Source organism: Macaca mulatta, chromosome 9 (genome assembly GCF_049350105.2).
Source record: "Macaca mulatta isolate MMU2019108-1 chromosome 9, T2T-MMU8v2.0, whole genome shotgun sequence".
Taxonomy (NCBI): Eukaryota; Metazoa; Chordata; class Mammalia; order Primates; family Cercopithecidae; genus Macaca; species Macaca mulatta.
The window spans coordinates 57,850,943-57,871,283 of NC_133414.1; the positions used below are offsets into that span (position 1 = coordinate 57,850,943).

Below are 20,341 nucleotides of genomic sequence, written 5' to 3' on the forward strand. Positions count from 1 at the left end.
CAGAGATTACCCTTATCTTATATCCTGCTAAATCACAGAGGTTTGGGGAGTTCCTTTATGCCCCCAATATAACTTGTTTGTGGAGGTCGGGGGAGTTTCTTCAGACCCCCAATAAAACTTGTTCAATTCTAAAAAAAACAAAACAAAACAAAAAAAAGTTGATGGGTGCTGATGCGTTGATTGGTGCAGCACACCAATATGGCACAAGTATACATAAGTAACAAACCTGCACGTTATGCACACGTACCCTAGAACTTAAAGTATAATAATAATAATAATAAATAAATTTAAAAAAAAACTTGTTCAATTCTAACCAGGTACTGTTAAGAATTTCTTTGTTATCTTGTTATACTTCAAGGCCCAGGAAAGCTCTTGGCACAACTCTTGGTGGGCTTTTGTTACATTCCAGGCTTTGTGTAAGGACACTGGCTCTATCAGCTTTTAGTATTTAACTTAACCACTCAGTCAGTGCTGGAACAGTTGTCATGGAAGCCTGCCTGTTCAGCTGTTAGTGAGACCTGGGCTGCCACAATGAGGCTGTACAACTCCCCAACAGGAACCAATATAGTGGCAGGTGTGGTGGGTCAGCTGGGGAGACAGACAGCAGGATGCAGGAGTGACAGGTGGTGCAGCTATGCTGAGCCTCCTGTAAAGGCAGCACAGAAGGCCCTGGCAGGGCAGCATGGCCCAAAGCCTCCCAACCCCTCCCATAGGCCTCAACCCTTCCAGGCCCACCCCCAGTTGAGACTGGGGAAGGCAGAGAAACCAGGGCTAGTCAGGAGAAGTGGATTTCCTGGGTTCTGGGTCTGAGGATGGGGGCATCCAGGAGAAAGCCTTCTGCTCCCTAGAGAGCTTCCTCTTTGGTAGCCCTGCTCCTTCTAGGAAAAATGTCCTCTCTTATTCCAACCCCAGGAGACCATAGATTTGGGGTCTGGAGAGATCTTAAAGAGCCCTCCTTCAACAGAGAGGTCAGCAGAGGGGCTGAGAGGGAAATGGCTTGCCAAAGGTCATAGGGCAAATCTGAAGCAGAACCAAGAGGGGAGTCCCAGGGGGCTCTTTCCAGGATCCCATGGATGACAGGTCAAGTGGTGAGGGAAGGAGGGAGCCTCTGCAAATGGGAATGGATGCTAGGGCTCACAAAGGTCTAACAGTTGGGAGTGGGGTTGGAAGTATGGCTGCAGAAGTACCTTTGGAGAGCCCAAATCGGCCAGGATTCGGCGGGGCCCAGCCCTGTTCCATGTTTAGAGAGGGATCTTTGAGCATCCCATCTTCATAAATTTGAGAACAGGGTCACTGAGAGGCAGCCTCTGAGGTGGCAGAGTGTATTAGTTTTCACACTGCTATGAAGAAATACCTAAGTCTGGGTAATTTGTAAAGAAAAGAGGTTTAATTGATTGACAGTTCTGCATGGCTGAAGAGGCCTCAGGAAACTTATAATCATGGTGGAAGGGGAAGCAAACACATCCTTCTTCACATAGCAACAGGAGAGATAAGTGCAGAACAAAGAGGAAAAGGCCCCTTATAAAACCATCAGATATTGTGAGAACTCACTCACTATCATGAGAACAGCATGGGGGAACCACTCCTGTGATCTAATCACCTCCCAGGAGGTCCCTCCCCCAACACATGTGGATTAAAACCAAGATGAGATCTGGGTAGGGACACAGAGCCAGATCATATCACAGAGCCAGAAGAGCTGAGCAGTGGGATCTTAGTAAATGTTCATTAAATCAAACCCATGCACAAGGCTGGCTTCAGAGGTGCCACCTGTACAGTGGCAGAAGTGCCACCTGTGCAGTGGCAAAGGTCCCACACTCAGAAGGGACCTGAACTTGGTTTAATGTTCTGCTATCACTGTCTTGAAATTCTTAACAATTTTTGAACAACGTACTCCACATTTTCAGTTCACACTGGGTCCCATAAATTATGTACCCAGTTTTGCCCCTGAAGCAAAGACATGGTTTGTTCATAAGGGCCCTCCCTACTCCTCCCTGTCCATCCCACTCCAAGGTACCCTAAGTGAAGGGGAACACACAGCTAGGAGAAGGTGGTGTTTGATGATGATCTTGGAAGTCTCACCTGAGCATGGCTGGTGATGCACGTGTGTGGGTGGGAGAATTTGGCTGTTCTCTATTCTGGCAGCCTCCATCCCATGCACAAGGCCTGCACTTTGCCTCTCTGTCCCCCTGTGTCCCCCTACCTGACTCAGACCAGAAGTGTAGATGGGGGGTGGACACTGAGCCCCAGTGCTCCTGGGCCCAGCTGGAGTTCCCTGTTGATTGGGGAGATTTGGCCCCTCTGACTACTCCTACCCCATCCTCACTATGACAGGAGTTGGTGAAAGGACAGGGTGGGAGGCTTAATTAACAGCCAGGCCAGACAGCAGGCAGTGAGGCAAAGATCGGGCTAACTTTTCCTGCTACAGATCTGCTCTTCAGAAGAGGTATTCATGGACTGGCTTAGGCTGTGGCTTGTCTACTTTAGGAATATTCTTAACCCTTCCTGGGTCACTTGCCATCATCAGGCTTCTCTCTTAGAGCACAGAGCACCAGACTGTTGCCCCTCCCTGTCCCCTCCTCCCCAGTCCCTGCTTTCCTCCCTGCAGCTGAGAAGGTTAGAGTTTTCTCAGGGATGGGGCAAGTTGACTTCTGTCAAGGAAAACTTCCAGGCCCCTGGGCCCCATTCTTTGTCCTGCCCTGTGCTTTCTCCCTCTTCACTTCATCACAGCTCTGGACTCAGCAAAGTGGCAGAAGGGGCCTCACCTCAGCCCTTCATCTTATAAAACTGGAACATTAGACTCCCTCATCTGAGGGAAAACAACTAACCTGCATCCTGAGAATAAGATGGGAAGCTGTGGTCCTGGCTTCCAAACTCTGGTAGAGAAGGAGCCCCTGCTTGCCTGGCTTTGAGGCCCCATTAGGGGCAAGTTTCCAGCAGGGTGTCCCATACAGCACCCAGAGCCCCTCAATATCATGGGGTTCACTCTGCCTGGATTTTCCTCCACTCCACGTCCTTCCCAGAGTCTGGATTCTTGCAAAAGCCTAGGCCAGGATATAGGCATTACCTGTGTAAGGCCAAGGGGAGTCCCACTGTGGGCCAGGAGGGCTCAACATTAATAAATCTGAAATTCAAGCCAGACAAGGGGATAGATCTTGGCTCGGTGTCAGGGGTTTTCTGTGTCATGTTGGGCTTGCCTAAGGTGGGAGGCCCAGGACATCTGGGCCTTGTGGTGCCTTCTGACACAAGGAATTCGAGTTTGCCACCAAGAGCTAATGGGAAAGTTTGACTTGGTGATCCAGGCATAAGACTGATGATGCCACACAAATGCCCAGGGGCCTGTGGTGCACCTGACACTGTCCTGGGCAATGAACGGGTAAAGAGGACCAATAATCAATAATCATTCTCTTCCTGAGAAAGGAAGCTCTCTTGGGCTGGTTAACCAGGCATCTGGCCACAAGCCTGGGCCAGTGTTGATGGGCTCCAGCAAGTGAGTCATCCCAACTAATTCCCCCTCCTCCAGGTTATCACAATCAGCCTAGCTCCAGAAGTGAAAGAGCTGGCTGCAGATGGGGGTGAGGCCAGATGAAAATGCTTTCGCTCCCCTCAAGAGCTGCAGAGCAGACCCTTGCAAAGGGGTTCACCGAGCTGCAGTGTCTTCAGCCTCCAATCTAGTAAGAGCCTGATGGATTGATCAAGGTGTCCTGGGAAAGATTTTGAGTTCAAAGAGACAATCCCCTCCAGAAACTCCAGGAGAATTTTGTGTGTCATTTAAAGAGTAAGAAGCTGCTGGGTGTCTTGGCTCACACCTGTAATTGCTATGCTTTGGGAGCTCGAGACAGGAGGAGCACGTGAAGCCAGGAATTAGAGACCAGTCTGGGCAACATAGTGAGATGGCCCCTCTACAAAAAAAGGCAAGAAGACCTCTCTCTTTACCCGTTTACTTGAAAGATGTGACTAGAAGACAGGAAGCTGGCTGTTGAGGGGGAGTCTCTTCATCAGGCAGAGGTAGGGGAGCTTCCTGAGGCAGAGGCGTGGACGGTATTTCTGGCTCTGCAGTTCCTGAAGAAATATTGGGGCACCCAGGCTAACCTTTGGCAAAACTACGAGCTGAACTCAGGAGTCCCTGATGCCAGCCTCTCTGATGGGGTCCCCTGCTTCCCTCCCCCATGTGTCTTGCTCTCTAGCTCCCTCCCCACCAACTTCCAGGCCAGGGGCCCCAGCTGGCTGGTGGAGGATGTCTTGCTCCTCAGCAGCTGGGATTTGTAAGTATTTACAGTAACATGTAACAGATTAGGGGCTGACAGGCCCAGTGAGCGGGCAGGCCCCTTCCCAGAGGTCAGCAGCTTCACTCCCCCTTCCCGCTACTGTCCTGATTTGAGGGTGCACAGGATGAAAAAGAGGGAGTAGTTGAACAAGGTATGGGGTGGCAGCCTCCACAGAACTCAAAGGATGCATTTGTCCATCTGTCCCCGGCTCAGTTTCCACACTCAGAGTCACTCACGTTGCTCCACCCTTGCCACAGCTCACCTGTATGTCCACATGATCAAGGCCACACTGACCCCAAACACACACTCTCTCAACTCTCAACACTTCACCATCACACTCACATGTGTACACACATGCTTTTGAAATTCCACAGCCACGTGGATGCACACAGGCTCACATCTTTGCACACACAAAGGCTCACACTCACAGACCCATTGGGGGCCCAGATCCTGGTCATTCCACAGGTCTTAATAAAGGTTCTGGGAGAGAAACTTGTTTCCTGTCGAAGGCAGAGTGGGAGTGTGTTTGTGGGCGGGGCGGGGTGGGGAGGGAGAGTGTCAGAGTGCGTGTATGTTGGAGTGTGTGTGTGTGTGTGTAAGAGAGTATGTGTGTAAGGAGCAGGAGTGACTATGTCCTGAGTTTAGGGAGTGGGGAAGAGAAGGGAGAGATGGAGACAGGTGTGGACCAAGAGCCACTTAGAGCTGAAATCCTGGAAGGAAGCGAAGCTGAGATAATGGCAAGGCAAAGAAATAGACGCCAACAAGGATCAAGCCAGAGGAGGGCATGGACTGGGGACAGAGCCCGCCCTCATAAGAAGTTGTCACATTGCTGCTCTGAAGGCCTGTGACACCAGCGCCACCTCCAACTGGAGCTTCCCCTCTCTGGATCTTGTCACTGTGACTTTGCTTTGCTACTTGGGCAGCTAGGAGCGGTGACAGGCAGGGAAGACGGTGCCCACAGCAGCTGGCCATGCCACTCTAGCCCGGCTACCAACCCACCTGTCATTGCCAATCTTATCACCTGCGGAGTCCCAGATAAAACCAGCAATTGGTCTGGCTGCCTTTGCCTCCTAGTGTCACAGTGAAGGCCAGGGGAGCAACCGGCCTTCCTCCACAAAAGATGGGCAGGTTTAACCAGACCTTGCCCAGGTCCCTGAAGACTACAGCTGAGTCTGGGGAGAACGGGCCGAGTCTCTGCTCCCAGGCACACAGGACCTATTTATTATAAGAAAGAAACAGGAACCAGCATGAGACAGGGGCTTGAGGAGGAGGTTGGAGAAGACATGTTTTTGGCATAAACTTTGGGTCCCTGTCTATGCTCACTGCGCCGGGTTGAGCCTGCCCCTGGCCGCTTCCACCGGCAGCACCTGGTGCTGCGCCTGGGACAGCGCCTGAATGGTGGCCGATCCTGCCTGGACGTCCCGGGCCGGTTCCTAACCCACGTCCGCCGTCCCCCGCCTTGGTGGGGAGAGGCTTGCGCTGCTCCTCGCCATGCTTGGCAGCGGCTGCTGCGGATCTCTGGGTCCAGGGTAGCACACGCCCCGCCAACCCTGGCCACTGCTTAGGAGGGGACTCCCGGGGCTGCAGTTCTAGGCCCCGGAGGCTGTGGCTAGGGAGACGGCTGAGGTCCTGGAGCCAAGAGAAGCAGCAGGTCCCAGGGCCGACTCCGAAGTCGTTATCTCCAGCTTTGTTCCCGGGTCCGGGAACCAGCGGCCGCAGTCGGCCACCGTCGTGGGCGAGAACGGGGGCGCGGGGCGGTCGGGGATTCTTCTGGGCACCTCACCTGCGCGCAGGGCCCAGCTTCACCACCGCAGCTGCAGCCGGGCCGCCTGGGGCCTGCGAGTTTCCCGGGCTGCGGCGCTGTACCACCACGAGGAATGAGGGCGCGGCCCCGGTGGCGAAGGGGCAGGTCTGCGGCTCCGGCCACGGGGCAGAGAAAAGACCCCGGAGCTGTCTGGGCGCCCAGCTCCGTTTCCGCCGCGGCTAGGAGACTCCCGGGAGCGCCAGCGGCTCGGGGCCCACAGAGTCCTGGAACCCAAGGGCGGCCTTGCGGCGCAGAATCGGGGGCAGCCTGAGACAGCACTCGGCGAGGCGGCCACGCCCCACCTACCACGCGGCCGCAGGACTCGGATTTCGCCGCTGGTTTTAAAATTGTACCCGCGTAGCCCGGAACGCTGGGAGGGGGAGTATTCTGCGCCCCTCCGGTTGCGGTCTCCGCTTTAAACCGACTTCCAGAGCTGCCTCTGCTCCCCGGAGGGGCGGGCACCGGCGTCCCACGAGGTCGCCGGTCCTCAGCCTCTGGCCCGCCTGCCTCGCTCCGGATGCTCGGGGCACCCCGCTTCGCTGCGCTCCCCACTGGCGGCTGAGGCGCGCTGCAGGCGGGAGCTGCGGCTCCGAGATTCCGGGCGTCCCCGCCGTGCCAGCGATGGAGAAGGGCCGAGGGCTTCCAGGTCGCGGCTTCCGGAAATTCGGTTATTGAGCGGAGTTGGGGGTCAGGTTGCAAAAGGAGAGCCCCCCTCCCCCAGGTTGTAATCACCACCTGGCCCGCCGCTTCCGCAGCGGCGAGTTGAGGGCGGAGCTGTTCGGTTGACCTAGCACAGAGCGGGCGGGGCGCGGGCGAGCAGCTGCACAGCCTGGGAATCCGCCTCCAACCGGGGCCCAGGGGCCGGCCCCACCTTTCCCTGGGTCAACCCTCAGCCTCATTCCCTCGACCCTCAGCACCCCTCCAGGCCCAGTTCGCTTCAGAGGCGCGAGAGCTGTAAGAAGGAAGAAGCGAGGTCAGCCTCAATCCCCGTCCCCACCCCACTTTTGGGGCCGCTGAGCTGGAGAACTGAAGGGGGCGGGCCCCGAATTACAGCCGCTCCCTTCCCAGCCTCGCCCCGCTTTCCTTCTGTCCATGATGATTTTCTTATGGTCAGGCGACAGCCAGGCTCCCCGCGCTCCTGGGACGGGGCGGTTGGGAGGGGGCTCTGGAGCCCACGCCTACGGTGGGGCCCGGCAGGGATGACCCCAGCCCCCTCGCTGGTGCAGCGGGAACAGCTGGTTCCTGCCGGGGCGGGGAAGCGTGGACAGCGTGGGCTCGGGCGCCTGAGAGGCACTCGGGGCCTCTAAGGCTTGGCCACTGGCACGGGTCGTGTAGTTGTAGCTTCCGCCCCCGCCACACCCTCCTCCTTGGACACGGATTAACTGGCAGGTGTCGGGAACCTGGCGCCCTTGCAGGGGAGGCCCCCAGGAGCCTGAGGCGGGGAGTTGAGACGCTTGGGGGCCAGGATGGGAATAACTAGCGGAAAATGTAACTGAACTCTCAATGCCAGTCTGTTGTAGAAGCTCCTGGCACAAGCAGTGGAAAGTCCCCGCAGGAGGCTTCCCGCGATGTCCTAGGCGGTTGCGGCGCCTTTTCGTGGGGAGCGCAGCCCGGAGCTGCGGGCAGGGCAGCGCTGGGGGTGGCCCGTCAGAGGCTGGGTCTGGGGACCCGAGACCAGGCCGGGACAGGAGGCGGGCTCAGGGTTCTCCGGAGCATCCCCCTGAGGTGTCGTGGCGGGAGCAGCCACTGCAAAGGCCGCGCTGGCCTCAAACACCGCGTCCTTTGAATGTTTTAATTAAGAATAATGAATAGAGAAGGGCTTGGAGGCTCACGACTGGATCCCAGTACTTGGCGAGGAGGGAGGATCGCTTGAGCCCAGAGGTTGGAGACCAGCCTGGGCAACACAGTCAGACTCCATGCCTACAAAACAAACGAAGGAAAATAAACAGAAAAGAACCAAATTAGCCAGGCATGGTGTGCAGGCCTGTGGTCCCAGCGTTCGGGAGGCTGAGGCAGGATGACTGCTTGTGACCGAACCAGTGCACTCCAGCCTGGGCGACAGAGCAAGACCATGTCCCAAAAAATGTGTATGTCTGGGTGAATGTATGGATTTTACAACTATTTTGAAGGCGGCCTTTTTAACTTTAAATAGAGCATTCTGGAGGAGATGCCTGACCCAGAGCGCTTTCCCTGAAGTTCGGTGCCCAAAGTGCACCCTTCCCCTGGCTGGGATCTCTCCATTCTACCAAGCCCTGCCTTCTGCAGAGGTTGGCTCCATGGCGTCTCCCGCCGCGTCCCAACTGGAGAACAGTGTAAAGAATTGTCAAATAGAGGGAGCTGAAATTCAGAAGCACGCTTAAGCCAAGTCCTCAAAACTAGAAAGCATAAAACAGGGTAGGCGTTTTGAAAGCGTAAGGACAAAACACCATGGGCATGGATGGCTGAATCCGGGGATCAGCATCATAATTTGTTGAGAAGGAGGCCATGCTGTGCTGCCAGTTATTAATGGGTTTAATCGGTTGGTTCACAGCCCTACTGATGGCCTAACCTCCCAGGGCCTGGGAGGATTTGCAGGACCTGTCAGAATTTGTTTGCAGTTCCTTCCACTTGGCATAAGGGGGCACCATCAGCCTGATTGGGAAGGTCATGTGGGATGGAGCCCTCCGAGGTGGCGGCACTGAGCTGACCATGCCACAGACAATAGAATGGGAGCCTTTCCTGTCCCCTTTATGGCAACTAACATCAAAAGCGCTGGTATGGGCTGTCTGTCTGCGCTGGAACCCGAGTTTGTCTTTGTCTGCAATTAAGATTCTTCTGAGTTTATGTTGCCAGTTCATCATCCAGCTCTCTGGAATCAGGCCTCCCAAATTTAGCAGATGTTGGGGAGGACTCCAGGGAGTGGCTTATGAGGGCTGGCTGATGAAACTGCTCTTTCCTTTCTGTTCTGTGAGTGTGATGGTGTTTGAGATACATGGGGCTATGGTTCAGGAGCACTTCACATGTGCAAATATGGAGACAGCACTCACCTACACATTTAGGCTCAGAATATTGATTGAAATTAGCATTTATCACACACTATGGCTGTAACTTTTGCAGTTTGAGGTAAAAAAGCAAAACTAGCAAGAATTTATTTTTCGTTTTCCACAATTTTACAAATAAAAGATTAATTCTTACCCTAGATGTAAGCAACCTCAGCACATTTTTTGCCTCATTAAGTGGAAAACTTTAGGCTTTTCAGTTACTGAAAGCATTTTCATGTTTCTCTTTTGCATATCTGAATTGCGAGCATCACTACTCTTGCATACTGGGGCCATTACTTGAACACAAACACCGCAATACCGAGACAATCCATCTGATAACTTAGATGGCTGCAAGTGACTAATGAGCAGGAGGCAGCAAGTGTGGATCTGCTGAGCAAAGGGATATTCACATCCTGAACCCAATACAGCAAAATGGCGGGAGGTTGCATCACAATTCTCAGAACAACGCATGACTTAGAACTTATAAACTGTTTATTTCTGGAGTTTTATATGTAATATTTTTTGACTATGGGTGACTGAAAGTGAGGAAAGTGAAGCCACAAATAAGGGGATACTACTATATTATAAATATGCTTAAGGACTGAAATAATAATCATATTGAGTAAACACATGTGAAATCTCAGCAGAGATAACACTTAAAAAATAAAAATTCTAGTACTTAAAAATACAATATCTTACAGAAAAAATTTCATTAGACTGAGAAGAGGCAGGAGAACAATTCCCCAAATTAATTTTTAAAAAGTCAATCAATTTTAATTTCTTCAAGTGCCTTCTAGGATTTTAGGAAACCAGATTACTACTTAGAAAACTGGTAAATAAAATAGTAACTGATAAATAGAAAATGGTAAATAAAGGAAAAAAATCACATATTCTACCTTTGCTCTACAAGCAGTACGTAAGGTTAACCAAAGAAATAACGAAGAAAAACTATCTACAAAAGTTTTATATTTAATATATGAAAGAAGAATAATAGAATTAAAATGGCTCCATTTCTTGACCTCTAATTTAATCAGTTTTGCAAGTTATCATCCCTGCTGCTCTTGCTTTGGTTCAGCCAGGAAAACAGTCAATTAAGTATTATAGAAATAAACAGTTTAATGTAAGAATTAGTGCCTACATTCATGTGCATGTAAGCAAAAAAAAATATATATATATATATGAATGTTTGCCAGGTTTCCTTCAGAAAGTCAGAAACACAATCACAAATGGCATCAGCTGACAACATTGATATAGGCGGGAAAGCAGCAGCTCATGAAAGAGTCCAGGCAACTTCTGTATTCAGCAGGATTATGAAGTACACGCTCGTGCGAGGTCTATCATGGGGCTACATCTGGATGCTAGAATTGCTGAGAAGAACCGTGTTAAAGGTTCTGAAAGTCTCAGTGCCTGGCTGCCAAAAATTGCTGACAGTGACTTCGGCTTCACTCTTATCTTTGGAACTGTGTGTGAATTTTCTTCATTTGCAAATTTTTTGAGGAATCATTTAGGGAAGAGGGTTCTAGAATATAGAGTTCCTAGTTTTAGAAAAGTGTAGTGGTTGCTGCCAAGTTGACAAAAGAATTCAAAACAGCTGCTAATATCACAAAAAGAAAGACAGCTAGAAATAATGTTTGGGTAGAAAAAATATAACGTCATCTATAAATTATTCTTGAAAAAATCTAAACGGTTCCTTAAACTTTTGGTTTTTTTGTAAAAACACTTTTTTAAAAAAAAATTTATTTATTATTATTATACTTTAAGTTGTAGGGTACATGTGCATAACGTGCAGGTTTGTTACATATGTATACTTGTGCCATGTTGGTGTGCTGCACCCATCAACTTGTCATTTACATCAGGTATAACTCCCAATGCAATCCCTCCCCACTCCCCCCTCCCCATGACAGGCCCCTGTGTGTGATGTTCCCCTTCCCGAGTCCAAGTGATCTCATTGTTCAGTTCCCACCTATGAGTGAGAACACGCGGTGTTTGGTTTTCTGTTCTTGTGATAGATTGCTAAGAATGATGGTTTCCAGCTGCAGCCATGTCCCTACAAAGGACACAAACTCATCATTTTTGATGGCTGCATAGTATTCCATGGTGTATATGTGCCACATTTTCTTAATCCAATCTGTCACTGATGGACATTTGGGTTGATTCCAAGTCTTTGCTATTGTGAATAGTGCTGCAATAAACATACGAGTGCATGTGTCTTTATAGCAGCATAATTTATAATCCTTTGGGTATATACCCAGTAATGGGATGGCTGGGTCATATGGTACATCTAGTTCTAGATCCTTGAGGAATCGCCATACTGTTTTCCATAATGGTTGAACTAGTTTACAATCCCACCAACAGTGTAAAAGTGTTCCTATTTCTCCACATCCTCTCCAGCACCTGTTGTTTCCTGACTTTTTAATGATCGCCATTCTAACTGGTGTGAGATGGTATCTCATTGTGGTTTTGATTTGCATTTCTCTGATGGCCAGTGATGATGAGCATTTTTTCATGTGTCGGTTGGCTGTATGAATGTCTTCTTTTGAGAAATGTCTGTTCATATCCTTTGCCCACTTTTTGATGGGGTTGTTTGTTTTTTTCTTGTAAATTTGTTTGAGTTCTTTGTAGGTTCTGGATATTAGCCCTTTGTCAGATGAGTAGATTGCAAAAATTTTCTCCCATTCTGTAGGTTGCCTGTTCACTCTGATGGTAGTTTCTTTTGCTGTGCAGAAGCTCTTTAGTTTAATGAGATCCCATTTGTCAATTTTGGCTTTTGCTGCCATTGCTTTTGGTGTTTTAGACATGAAGTCTTTGCCCATGCCTATGTCCTGAATGGTACTACCTAGGTTTTCCTCTAGGATTTTTATGGTATTAGGTCTAACATTTAAGTCTCTAATCCATCTTGAATTAATTTTCGTATAAGGAGTAAGGAAAGGATCCAGTTTCAGCTTTCTACTTATGGCTAGCCAATTTTCCCAGCACCATTTATTAAATAGGGAATCCTTTCCCCATTTCTTGTTTCTCTCAGGTTTGTCAAAGATCAGATGGCTGTAGATGTGTGGTATTATTTCTGAGGACTCTGTTCTGTTCCATTGGTCTATATCTCTGTTTTGGTACCAGTACCATGCTGTTTTGGTTACTGTAGCCTTGTAGTATAGTTTGAAGTCAGGTAGTGTGATGTTCTTTGTTCTTTTGACTTAGGATTGTCTTGGAGATGCGGGCTCTTTTTTGGTTCCATATGAACTTTAAAGCAGTTTTTTCCAATTCTGTGAAGAAACTCATTGGTAGCTTGATGGGGATGGCATTGAATCTATAAATTACCTTGGGCAGTCTGGCCATTTTCACGATATTGATTCTTCCTATCCATGAGCATGGTATGTTCTCCCATTTGTTTGTGTCCTCTTTTATTTCACTGAGTAGTGGTTTGTAGTTCTCCTTGAAGAGGTCCTTTACATCCCTTGTAAGTTGGATTCCTAGGTATTTTATTCTCTTTGAAGCAATTGTGAATGGAAGTTCATTCCTGATTTGGCTCTCTGTTTGTCTGTCACTGGTGTATAAGAATGCTTGTGATTTTTGCACATTAATTTTGCATCCTGAGACTTTGCTGAAGTTGCTTATCAGCTTGAGGAGATTTTGGGCTGAGACAATGGGGTTTTCTAAATATGCAATCATGTCATCTGCAAACAGGGACAGTTTGACTTCTTCTTTTCCTAACTGAATACCCTTGATTTCTTTCTCTTGCCTAATTGCCCTTGCCAGAACTTCCAACACTATGTTGAATAGGAGTGGTGAGAGAGGGCATCCCTGTCTTGTGCCAGTTTTCAAAGGGAATTTTTCCAGTTTTTGCCCATTCAGTATGATATTGGCTGTGGGTTTGTCATAAATAGCTCTTATTATGTTGAGATACGTTCCATCAATACCGAATTTATTGAGTGTTTTTAGCATGAAGGGCTGTTGAATTTTGTCAAAGACCTTTTCTGCATCTATTGAGATAATCATGTGGTTTTTGTCTTTGGTTCTGTTTATATGCTGGATTATGTTTATTGATTTGCGAATGTTGAACCAGCCTTGCATCCCAGGGATGAAGCCCACTTGATCATGATGGATAAGCTTTTTGATGTGTTGCTGAATCCGGTTTGCCAGTATTTTATTGAGGATTTTTGCATCGATGTTCATCAGGGATATTGGTCTAAAATTCTCTTTTTTTGTTGTGTCTCTGCCAGGCTTTGGTATCAGGATGATGATGGCGTCATAAAATGAATTAGGGAGGATTCCCTCTTTTTCTATTGATTGGAATAGTTTCAGAAGGAATGGTACCAACTCCTCCTTGTACCTCTGGTAGAATTCAGCTGTGAATCCATCTGGTCCTGGACTTTTTTTGGTTGGTAGGCTATTAATTATTGCCTCAATTTCAGAGCCTGCTATTGGTCTATTCAGGGATTCAACTTCTTCCTGGTTTAGTCTTGGAAGAGTGTAAGTGTCCAGGAAATTATCCATTTCTTCTAGATTTTCCAGTTTATTTGCGTAGAGGTGTTTATAGTATTCTCTGATGGTAGTTTGTATTTCTGTGGGATCGGTGGTGATATCCCCTTTATCATTTTTAATTGCGTCGATTTGATTCTTCTCTCTTTTCTTCTTTATTAGTCTTGCTAGTGGTCTGTCAATTTTGTTGATCTTTTCCAAAAACCAACTCCTGGATTCATTGATTTTTTGGAGAGTTTTTTGTGTCTCTATCTCCTTCAGTTCTCCTCTGATCTTAGTTATTTCTAGCCTTCTGCTAGCTTTTGAATGTGTTTGCTCTTGCTTCTCTAGTTCTTTTAATTGCGATGTTAGAGTGTCAATTTTAGATCTTTCCTGCTTTCTCTTGTGGGCATTTAGTGCTATAAATTTCCCTCTACACACTGCTTTAAATGTGTCCCAGAGATTCTGGTATGTTGTATCTTTGTTCTCATTGGTTTCAAAGAACATCTTTATTTCTGCCTTCATTTCGTTATGTACCCAGTAGTCATTCAGGAGCAGGTTTTTCAGTTTCCATGTAGTTGAGCGGTTTTGATTGAGTTTCTTAGTCCTGAGTTCTAGTTTGATTGCACTGTGGTCTGAGAGACAGTTTGTTATAATTTCTGTTCTTGTACATTTGCTGAGGAGTGCTTTACTTCCAATTACGTGGTCGATTTTGGAGTAAGTACGATGTGGTGCTGAGAAGAATGTATATTCTGTTGATTTGGGGTGGAGAGTTCTATAGATGTCTATTAGGTCTGCTTGCTGCAGAGATGAGTTCAATTCCTGGATATCCTTGTTAACTTTCTGTCTCGTTGATCTGTCTAATGTTGACAGTGGAGTGTTGAAGTCTCCCATTATTATTGTATGGGAGTCTAAGTCTCTTTGTAAGTCTCTAAGGACTTGCTTTATGAATCTGGGTGCTCCTGTATTGGGTGCATATATATTTAGGATAGTTAGCTCTTCCTGTTGAATTGATCCCTTTACCATTATGTAATGGCCTTCTTTGTCTCTTTTGATCTTTGATGGTTTAAAGTCTCTGTTATCAGAGACTAGTATTGCAATCCCCGCTTTTTTTTGTTCTCCATTTGCTTGGTAAATCTTCCTCCATCCCTTTATTTTGAGCCTATGTATGTCTCTGCGTGTGAGATGGGTCTCCTGAATACAGCAGACTGATGGGTCTTGACTCTTTATCCAGTTTGCCAGTCTGTGTCTTTTAATTGGAGCATTTAGTCCATTTACATTTAAGGTTAAGATTGTTATGTGTGAACTTGATCCTGCCATTATGATATTAACTGGTTATTTTGCTCGTTAGTTGATGCAGTTTCTTCCTAGCCTCGATGGTCTTTACATTTTGGCATGTTTTTGCAATGGCTGGTACCAATTGTTCCTTTCCATGTTTAGTGCTTCCTTCAGGGTCTCTTGTAAGGCAGGCCTAGTGGTGACAAAATCTCTAAGCATTTGCTTATCTGGAAAGGATTTTATTTCTCCTTCACTTATGAAACTTAGTTTGGCTGGATATGAAATTCTGGGTTTAAAATTCTTTTCTTTAAGAATGTTGAATATTGGCCCCCACTCTCTTCTGGCTTGGAGAGTTTCAGCAGAGAGATCTGCTGTTAGTCTGATGGGCTTCCCTTTGTGGGTAACCCGACCTTTCTCTCTGGCTGTCCTTAAGATTTTTTCCTTCATTTCAACTTTGGTGAATCTGGCAATTATGTGTCTTGGAGTTGCTCTTCTCGAGGAGTATCTTTGTGGCGTTCTCTGTATTTCCTGGATTTGAATGTTGGCCTGCCCTACTAGGTTGGGGAAGTTCTCCTGGATGATATCCTGCAGAGTGTTTTCCAACTTGGTTCCATTTTCCCCCTCACTTTCAGGCACCCCAATCAGACGTAGATTTGGTCTTTTTACATAATCCCATACTTCTTGCAGGCTTTGTTCATTTCTTTTTCTTCTTTTTTCTTTTGGTTTCTCTTCTCGCTTCATTTCATTCATTTGATCCTCAATCGCAGATACTCTTTCTTCCAGTTGATCGAGTCGGTTACTGAAGCTTGTGCATTTGTCACGTATTTCTCGTGTCATGGTTTTCATCTCTTTCATTTCGTTTATGACCTTCTCTGCATTAATTACTCTAGCCATCAATTCTTCCACTTTTTTTTCAAGATTTTTGGTTTCTTTGCGCTGGGTACGTAATTCCTCCTTTAGCTCTGAGAAGTTTGATGGACTGAAGCCTTCTTCTCTCATCTCATCAAAGTCATTCTCCGTCCAGCTTTGATCCGTTGCTGGCGATGAGCTGCGCTCCTTTGCCGGGGGAGATGCGCTCTTATTTTTTGAATTTCCAGCTTTTCTGCCCTGCTTTTTCCCCATCTTTGTGGTTTTATCTGCCTCTGGTCTTTGATGATGGTGATGTACTGATGGGGTTTTGGTGTAGGTGTCCTTCCTGTTTGATAGTTTTCCTCCTAACAGTCAGGACCCTCAGCTGTAGGTCTGTTGGAGATTGCTTGAGGTCCACTCCAGACCCTGTTTGCCTGGGTATCAGCAGCAGAGGCTGCAGAAGATAGAATATTTCTGAACAGCGAGTGTACCTGTCTGATTCTTGCTTTGGAAGCTTCCTCTCAGGGGTGTACTCCACCCTGTGAGGTGTGGGGTGTCAGACTGCCCCTAGTGGGGGATGTCTCCCAGTTAGGCTACTCAGGGGTCAGGGACCCACTTGAGCAGGGAGTCTGTCCCTTCTCAGATCTCAACCTCCGTGTTGGGAGATCCACTGCTCTCTTCAAAGCTGTCAGACAGAGTCGTTTGCATCTGCAGAGGTTTCGGCTGTGTTTGTTATTGCCCTGTCTCCAGAGGTGGAGTCTACAGAGACAGGCAGGTTTCCTTGAGCTGCTGTGAGCTCCACCCAGTTTGAGCTTCCCAGCAGCTTTGTTTACCTACTTAAGCCTCAGCAATGGCGGGCGCCCCTCCCCCAGCCTGGCTGCTGCCTTGCCGGTAGATCACAGACTGCTGTGCTAGCAATGAGGGAGGCTCCGTGGGTGTGGGACCCTCCCGGCCAGGTGTGGGATATGATCTCCTGGTGTGCCTGTTTGCTTAAAGCGCAGTATTGGGGTGGGAGTTACCCAATTTTCCAGGTGTTGTGTGTCTCAGTTCCCCTGGCTAGGAAAAGGGATTCCCTTTCCCCTTGCGCTTCCCAGGTGAGGCAATGCCTCGCCCTGCTTCAGCTCTGGCTGCTCGGGCTGCAGCAGCTGACCAGCACCGATCGTCCGGCACTCCCCAGTGAGATGAACCCAGTACCTCACTTGAAAATGCAGAAATCACCGGTCTTCTGTGTCGCTCGCTCTGGGAGTTGGAGACTGGAGCTGTTCCTATTTGGCCATCTTGCTCCGCCCCCCAAAAACACTTATAAATGTAACAGAAGACATCCTAAAACTCTTCACTTAAATTTATAAAATATTTTTGAGAGAATTAAACTGAGAAGCAAATAAATGTTGGTATATACCATGTTCGTGAATAGAAAAGATGAATTCTCTTTGGATTCCAGTGTTCTTCAAATTGGTGTATATATTCTCTGCAACACCAATAAAAATTCAAAAATTTATTTTTATGAAATGACCAGCTGATGATAATATTTACATAAGAATGTGAAGGACCTAGCATAGACAGAGAATTCTAGAGAAAGGAAAACAAACCTGGAGGGTTTTTACTACTACAAGATTTACAATAAAAGTACAGGAATTCAGAGCGTGTGTTACTGACACAAGAATGAACATATAGATCAGTGGAACAGAATAGAAAGCCCAGACATAGATCCAGCCATAAACAATCAATTTAACAAAAACCAAGGCAAGAAGATAGAGAAATAGAAGTCTTTGCAGAAAATGGTGCTGGAACAACTGAATACATACACTGAAACTGTGAATATAGACCTCTACCTTATCCCATAGACAAAAGCTAATTTGAGATCATTGTAGATGTAAACATAAAAACTAAAATTAGGCCAGGCGTGGTGACTTATGCGTGTAATCCCCGCACTTTGAGAGGCTAAGGTGGGAGGATCACTTAAGGTCAGGAGTTCAAGACCAGCCTGGGCAACATGGCAAAACCCTGTCTCTACTGAAAATAGAAAAATTAGCTGGGCATGGTGGCATGTGCCTGTATTCCCAGCTACTTAGGAGGCTGAGACAGGAGAGTTGCTTGGACCCGGGAAACAGGTTGCAGTGAGCTGAGATCGTGCCACTGCACTCCAGCCTGGGCTACAGAGTGAGACTCTGTCTCAAAAGAAAGAAATACATGTTATTTCTAGAAGAAAATATAGGAGAACATCTTCATCAATTCTGGAGAGTCAAAGACTTTTTAGGCAAGACTCAGAAAGCAATAACCATAACCACAGAAATTAAACTTTTGTTTCAAAAGTTAAATTTAATTAACCATCAAAATTATAACATGCTCATCAAAGTTACTGCTAAGGAAATAAAAAGAGAAGTCATTAACTGGGATATATTCCTTATAGCACAGATACGTGACACAAGGTTTGTACCTGAAAGTTATGCAATGCATCTGTACATCTATAAAGACAATAACCTTTAAAACAATGAGCAAATTATTAGACACTTCACCAGAGAAGATATACAAATATACAATAAATATTTGCAAAGCTGTTGAAACTCATTATTTGTGAGGAATACGAGTATATTATATTTATGAATAATATACTTTAATATATAGAATTAAAGCCATCATAATTTACCACTTGATGCCCTATCCACAAAAATGGCTAAGACTGTAAAGATTGGCAAAACTACATGTTAATGAACATATGAGATAACTGGAACTTCAACACGTTTCTAGTTGGAAGGTAAAATGACCTAACCACTTTAGAAAATGATGTGGCAGGCCAGGCACGGTGGCTCACTGTAATCCCAGCACTTTGGGAGGCTGAGGCGGATGTATAATGAGGCATGCCACCACCCCCAGCTATTTTTTGTATTGTTAGTAGAGATGGGGTTTCACCATTTTGGCCAGGATGATCTCGATCTCTTGACCTCGTGATCCGCCCACCTCAGTCTCCCAAAGTGCTGGGATTACAGGTGTGAGCCAACGTGCCCGGTGTAGAGCTGTTTTCTTAAAGGTGCTTTGAGGGATTAGAAGCAGAAGAAAATTTCCAAGCATAAGTTTGTAAAATACGCAAGGTAATAAAAAACCCAGAATTGTCTAAGTTGTATACCTTTCATGTATATTTTGCTCTTTTAGTCTTTATTTGTCCCTATCTGTAGACTATGGTGCCATCCAGGATTTTTTACATTTTGAGATGAAAGTGGCTTTTTTTTTTTTTGAAAGGGAGTCTTGCTCTGTTGCCCTGGCTGGAGTGCAGTGGCATGATCTCGGCTCACTGCAACCTCCACCTCCCAGGTTCAAGCGATTCCCCTGCCTCAGCCTCCCGAGTAGGTGGGACTACAGGCACATGCCACTTTGCCCAGCTAATTTTTTGTATTTTTAGTAGAGATGAGGTTTCGCCATGTTAGCCAGGATGGTCTCGATCTCCTGAGCTCATGCTCTGCCCACCTCGGCCTCTCAAAGTGCTGGGATTACAGGCGTGAGCCACCATGCCTGACTCAAAAGTGGCATTTTTTAAATTAAAAAATTATGTAAATGTTGCCCTTTAAGGCCCTGCCACCTCTTTGTGGCACTTAGGATTTGCACATTGAAATCCCCTGCAGTCAAACAGTATCAGATTCCACAGATCTCATAAGTCTGGTTTCCCTGTTTCCCAGGTCCTCATAGAGCTGTTTTATTGCCAAAGCTGAGATAATGAAAAATAAAAAACAAAAGTAAAAATATTTGGTTAGAAAATATTATTTGGAAAGAACAAATAACATTTTTGCCCCACAAGCTGATGATGCATTACATGAGACCAGAGAAGGATTTTAGGAAATTGTAGTTTCTAGCCTAAAGAAAGATAATTTGAAAATTGTGCTTTGCTTATTTCTTTTTGTTACATTATTTGAGAATAAATGTTTGTGTTTTATTCCTAATGCATTGTGGTGGGTACAGTCAATACTGTAGGGTCTAAATTATAACAAAATACAAATAGGCTAACAAATCCATGAAATAATCATAATAATGCAGCAATGTTGCATTCACTAAGTAACCATTTATGAGATCAAGATTTTACTCTTTCATTATAGATAATGGGAATGCAGCATTGTCAGTGGAGATGTATTCCTGTAAGAAATACAAGACAGAGAATAAAATATATTTGTAGAAATTCTGATATCTTTTATTTTAATTATAGTCACCCATAGTTTTAATCAAGATAAAATAGATGGCAGGATATTATTTAGATTATTTAGCTTTGTCAACACAAATATAAAAGGAAAACTAATTCTCATAATTTTCCTATTTGCTCCATTATATTCGAACATTGGACAATGTTTGATACTCTGTGTCATACTCATTTTTGTTTATTTTATTTAAAACTTTTAAAACTATTAAGTTATTAAATTGGTTTATAAAATATCTCAACACCATAGCAATTTATTAAATGTATCTTATGTTTCAAAATCCTTACTTTAGAAATACATCAAAATTATTTAAAATCTAACTTAATAATATGTTTCCCAAAATATGCCAGCACAAAGTAATGAATGGTTGACTCTGTAGTGAACCTAATAATGAATGATTAAATTACAAAAATTTTATCCCTAACTAGTGTCTTCAAAAGGGGCAATTTCAGTAAAAATTTTAAGTTCAAAAAAATATCTTTAAAAATA

The 20,341-nt window shown here is 46.2% G+C and overlaps 1 protein-coding gene across 1 annotated transcript; it reads right to left on the reverse strand.

Annotated features, from left to right (window-relative positions):
- Positions 1-1,365: 1,365 nt before the first annotated feature.
- Positions 1,366-7,163, reverse strand: LOC144331435 (uncharacterized). Its single transcript, XM_077947969.1, has 3 exons — positions 7,072-7,163; positions 6,049-6,889; positions 1,366-5,480 (listed from the first exon to the last, which is right to left on the reverse strand). The coding sequence occupies exons 1-3, from the start codon at positions 7,161-7,163 to the stop codon at positions 5,283-5,285; spliced, it is 1,131 nt and encodes a 376-aa protein (XP_077804095.1). The 3' UTR covers positions 1,366-5,282.
- Positions 7,164-20,341: the final 13,178 nt, after the last annotated feature.

Bases quoted from the DNA above. Each gene is read 5' to 3' on its own strand.
- LOC144331435 (XM_077947969.1), bottom strand. From the start codon at position 7,163: ATGGACAGAAGGAAAGCGGGGCGAGGCTGGGAAGGGAGCGGCTGTAAT. The intron at 6,890-7,071 runs GTGGGGTGGGGA...CAGGCTGTGCAG, and splicing joins CCAGCTCAGCGGCCCCAAAA to CTGCTCGCCCGCGCCCCGCC. The intron at 5,481-6,048 runs GTGAGGTGCCCA...TATAATAAATAG, and splicing joins AAGCTGGGCCCTGCGCGCAG to GTCCTGTGTGCCTGGGAGCA.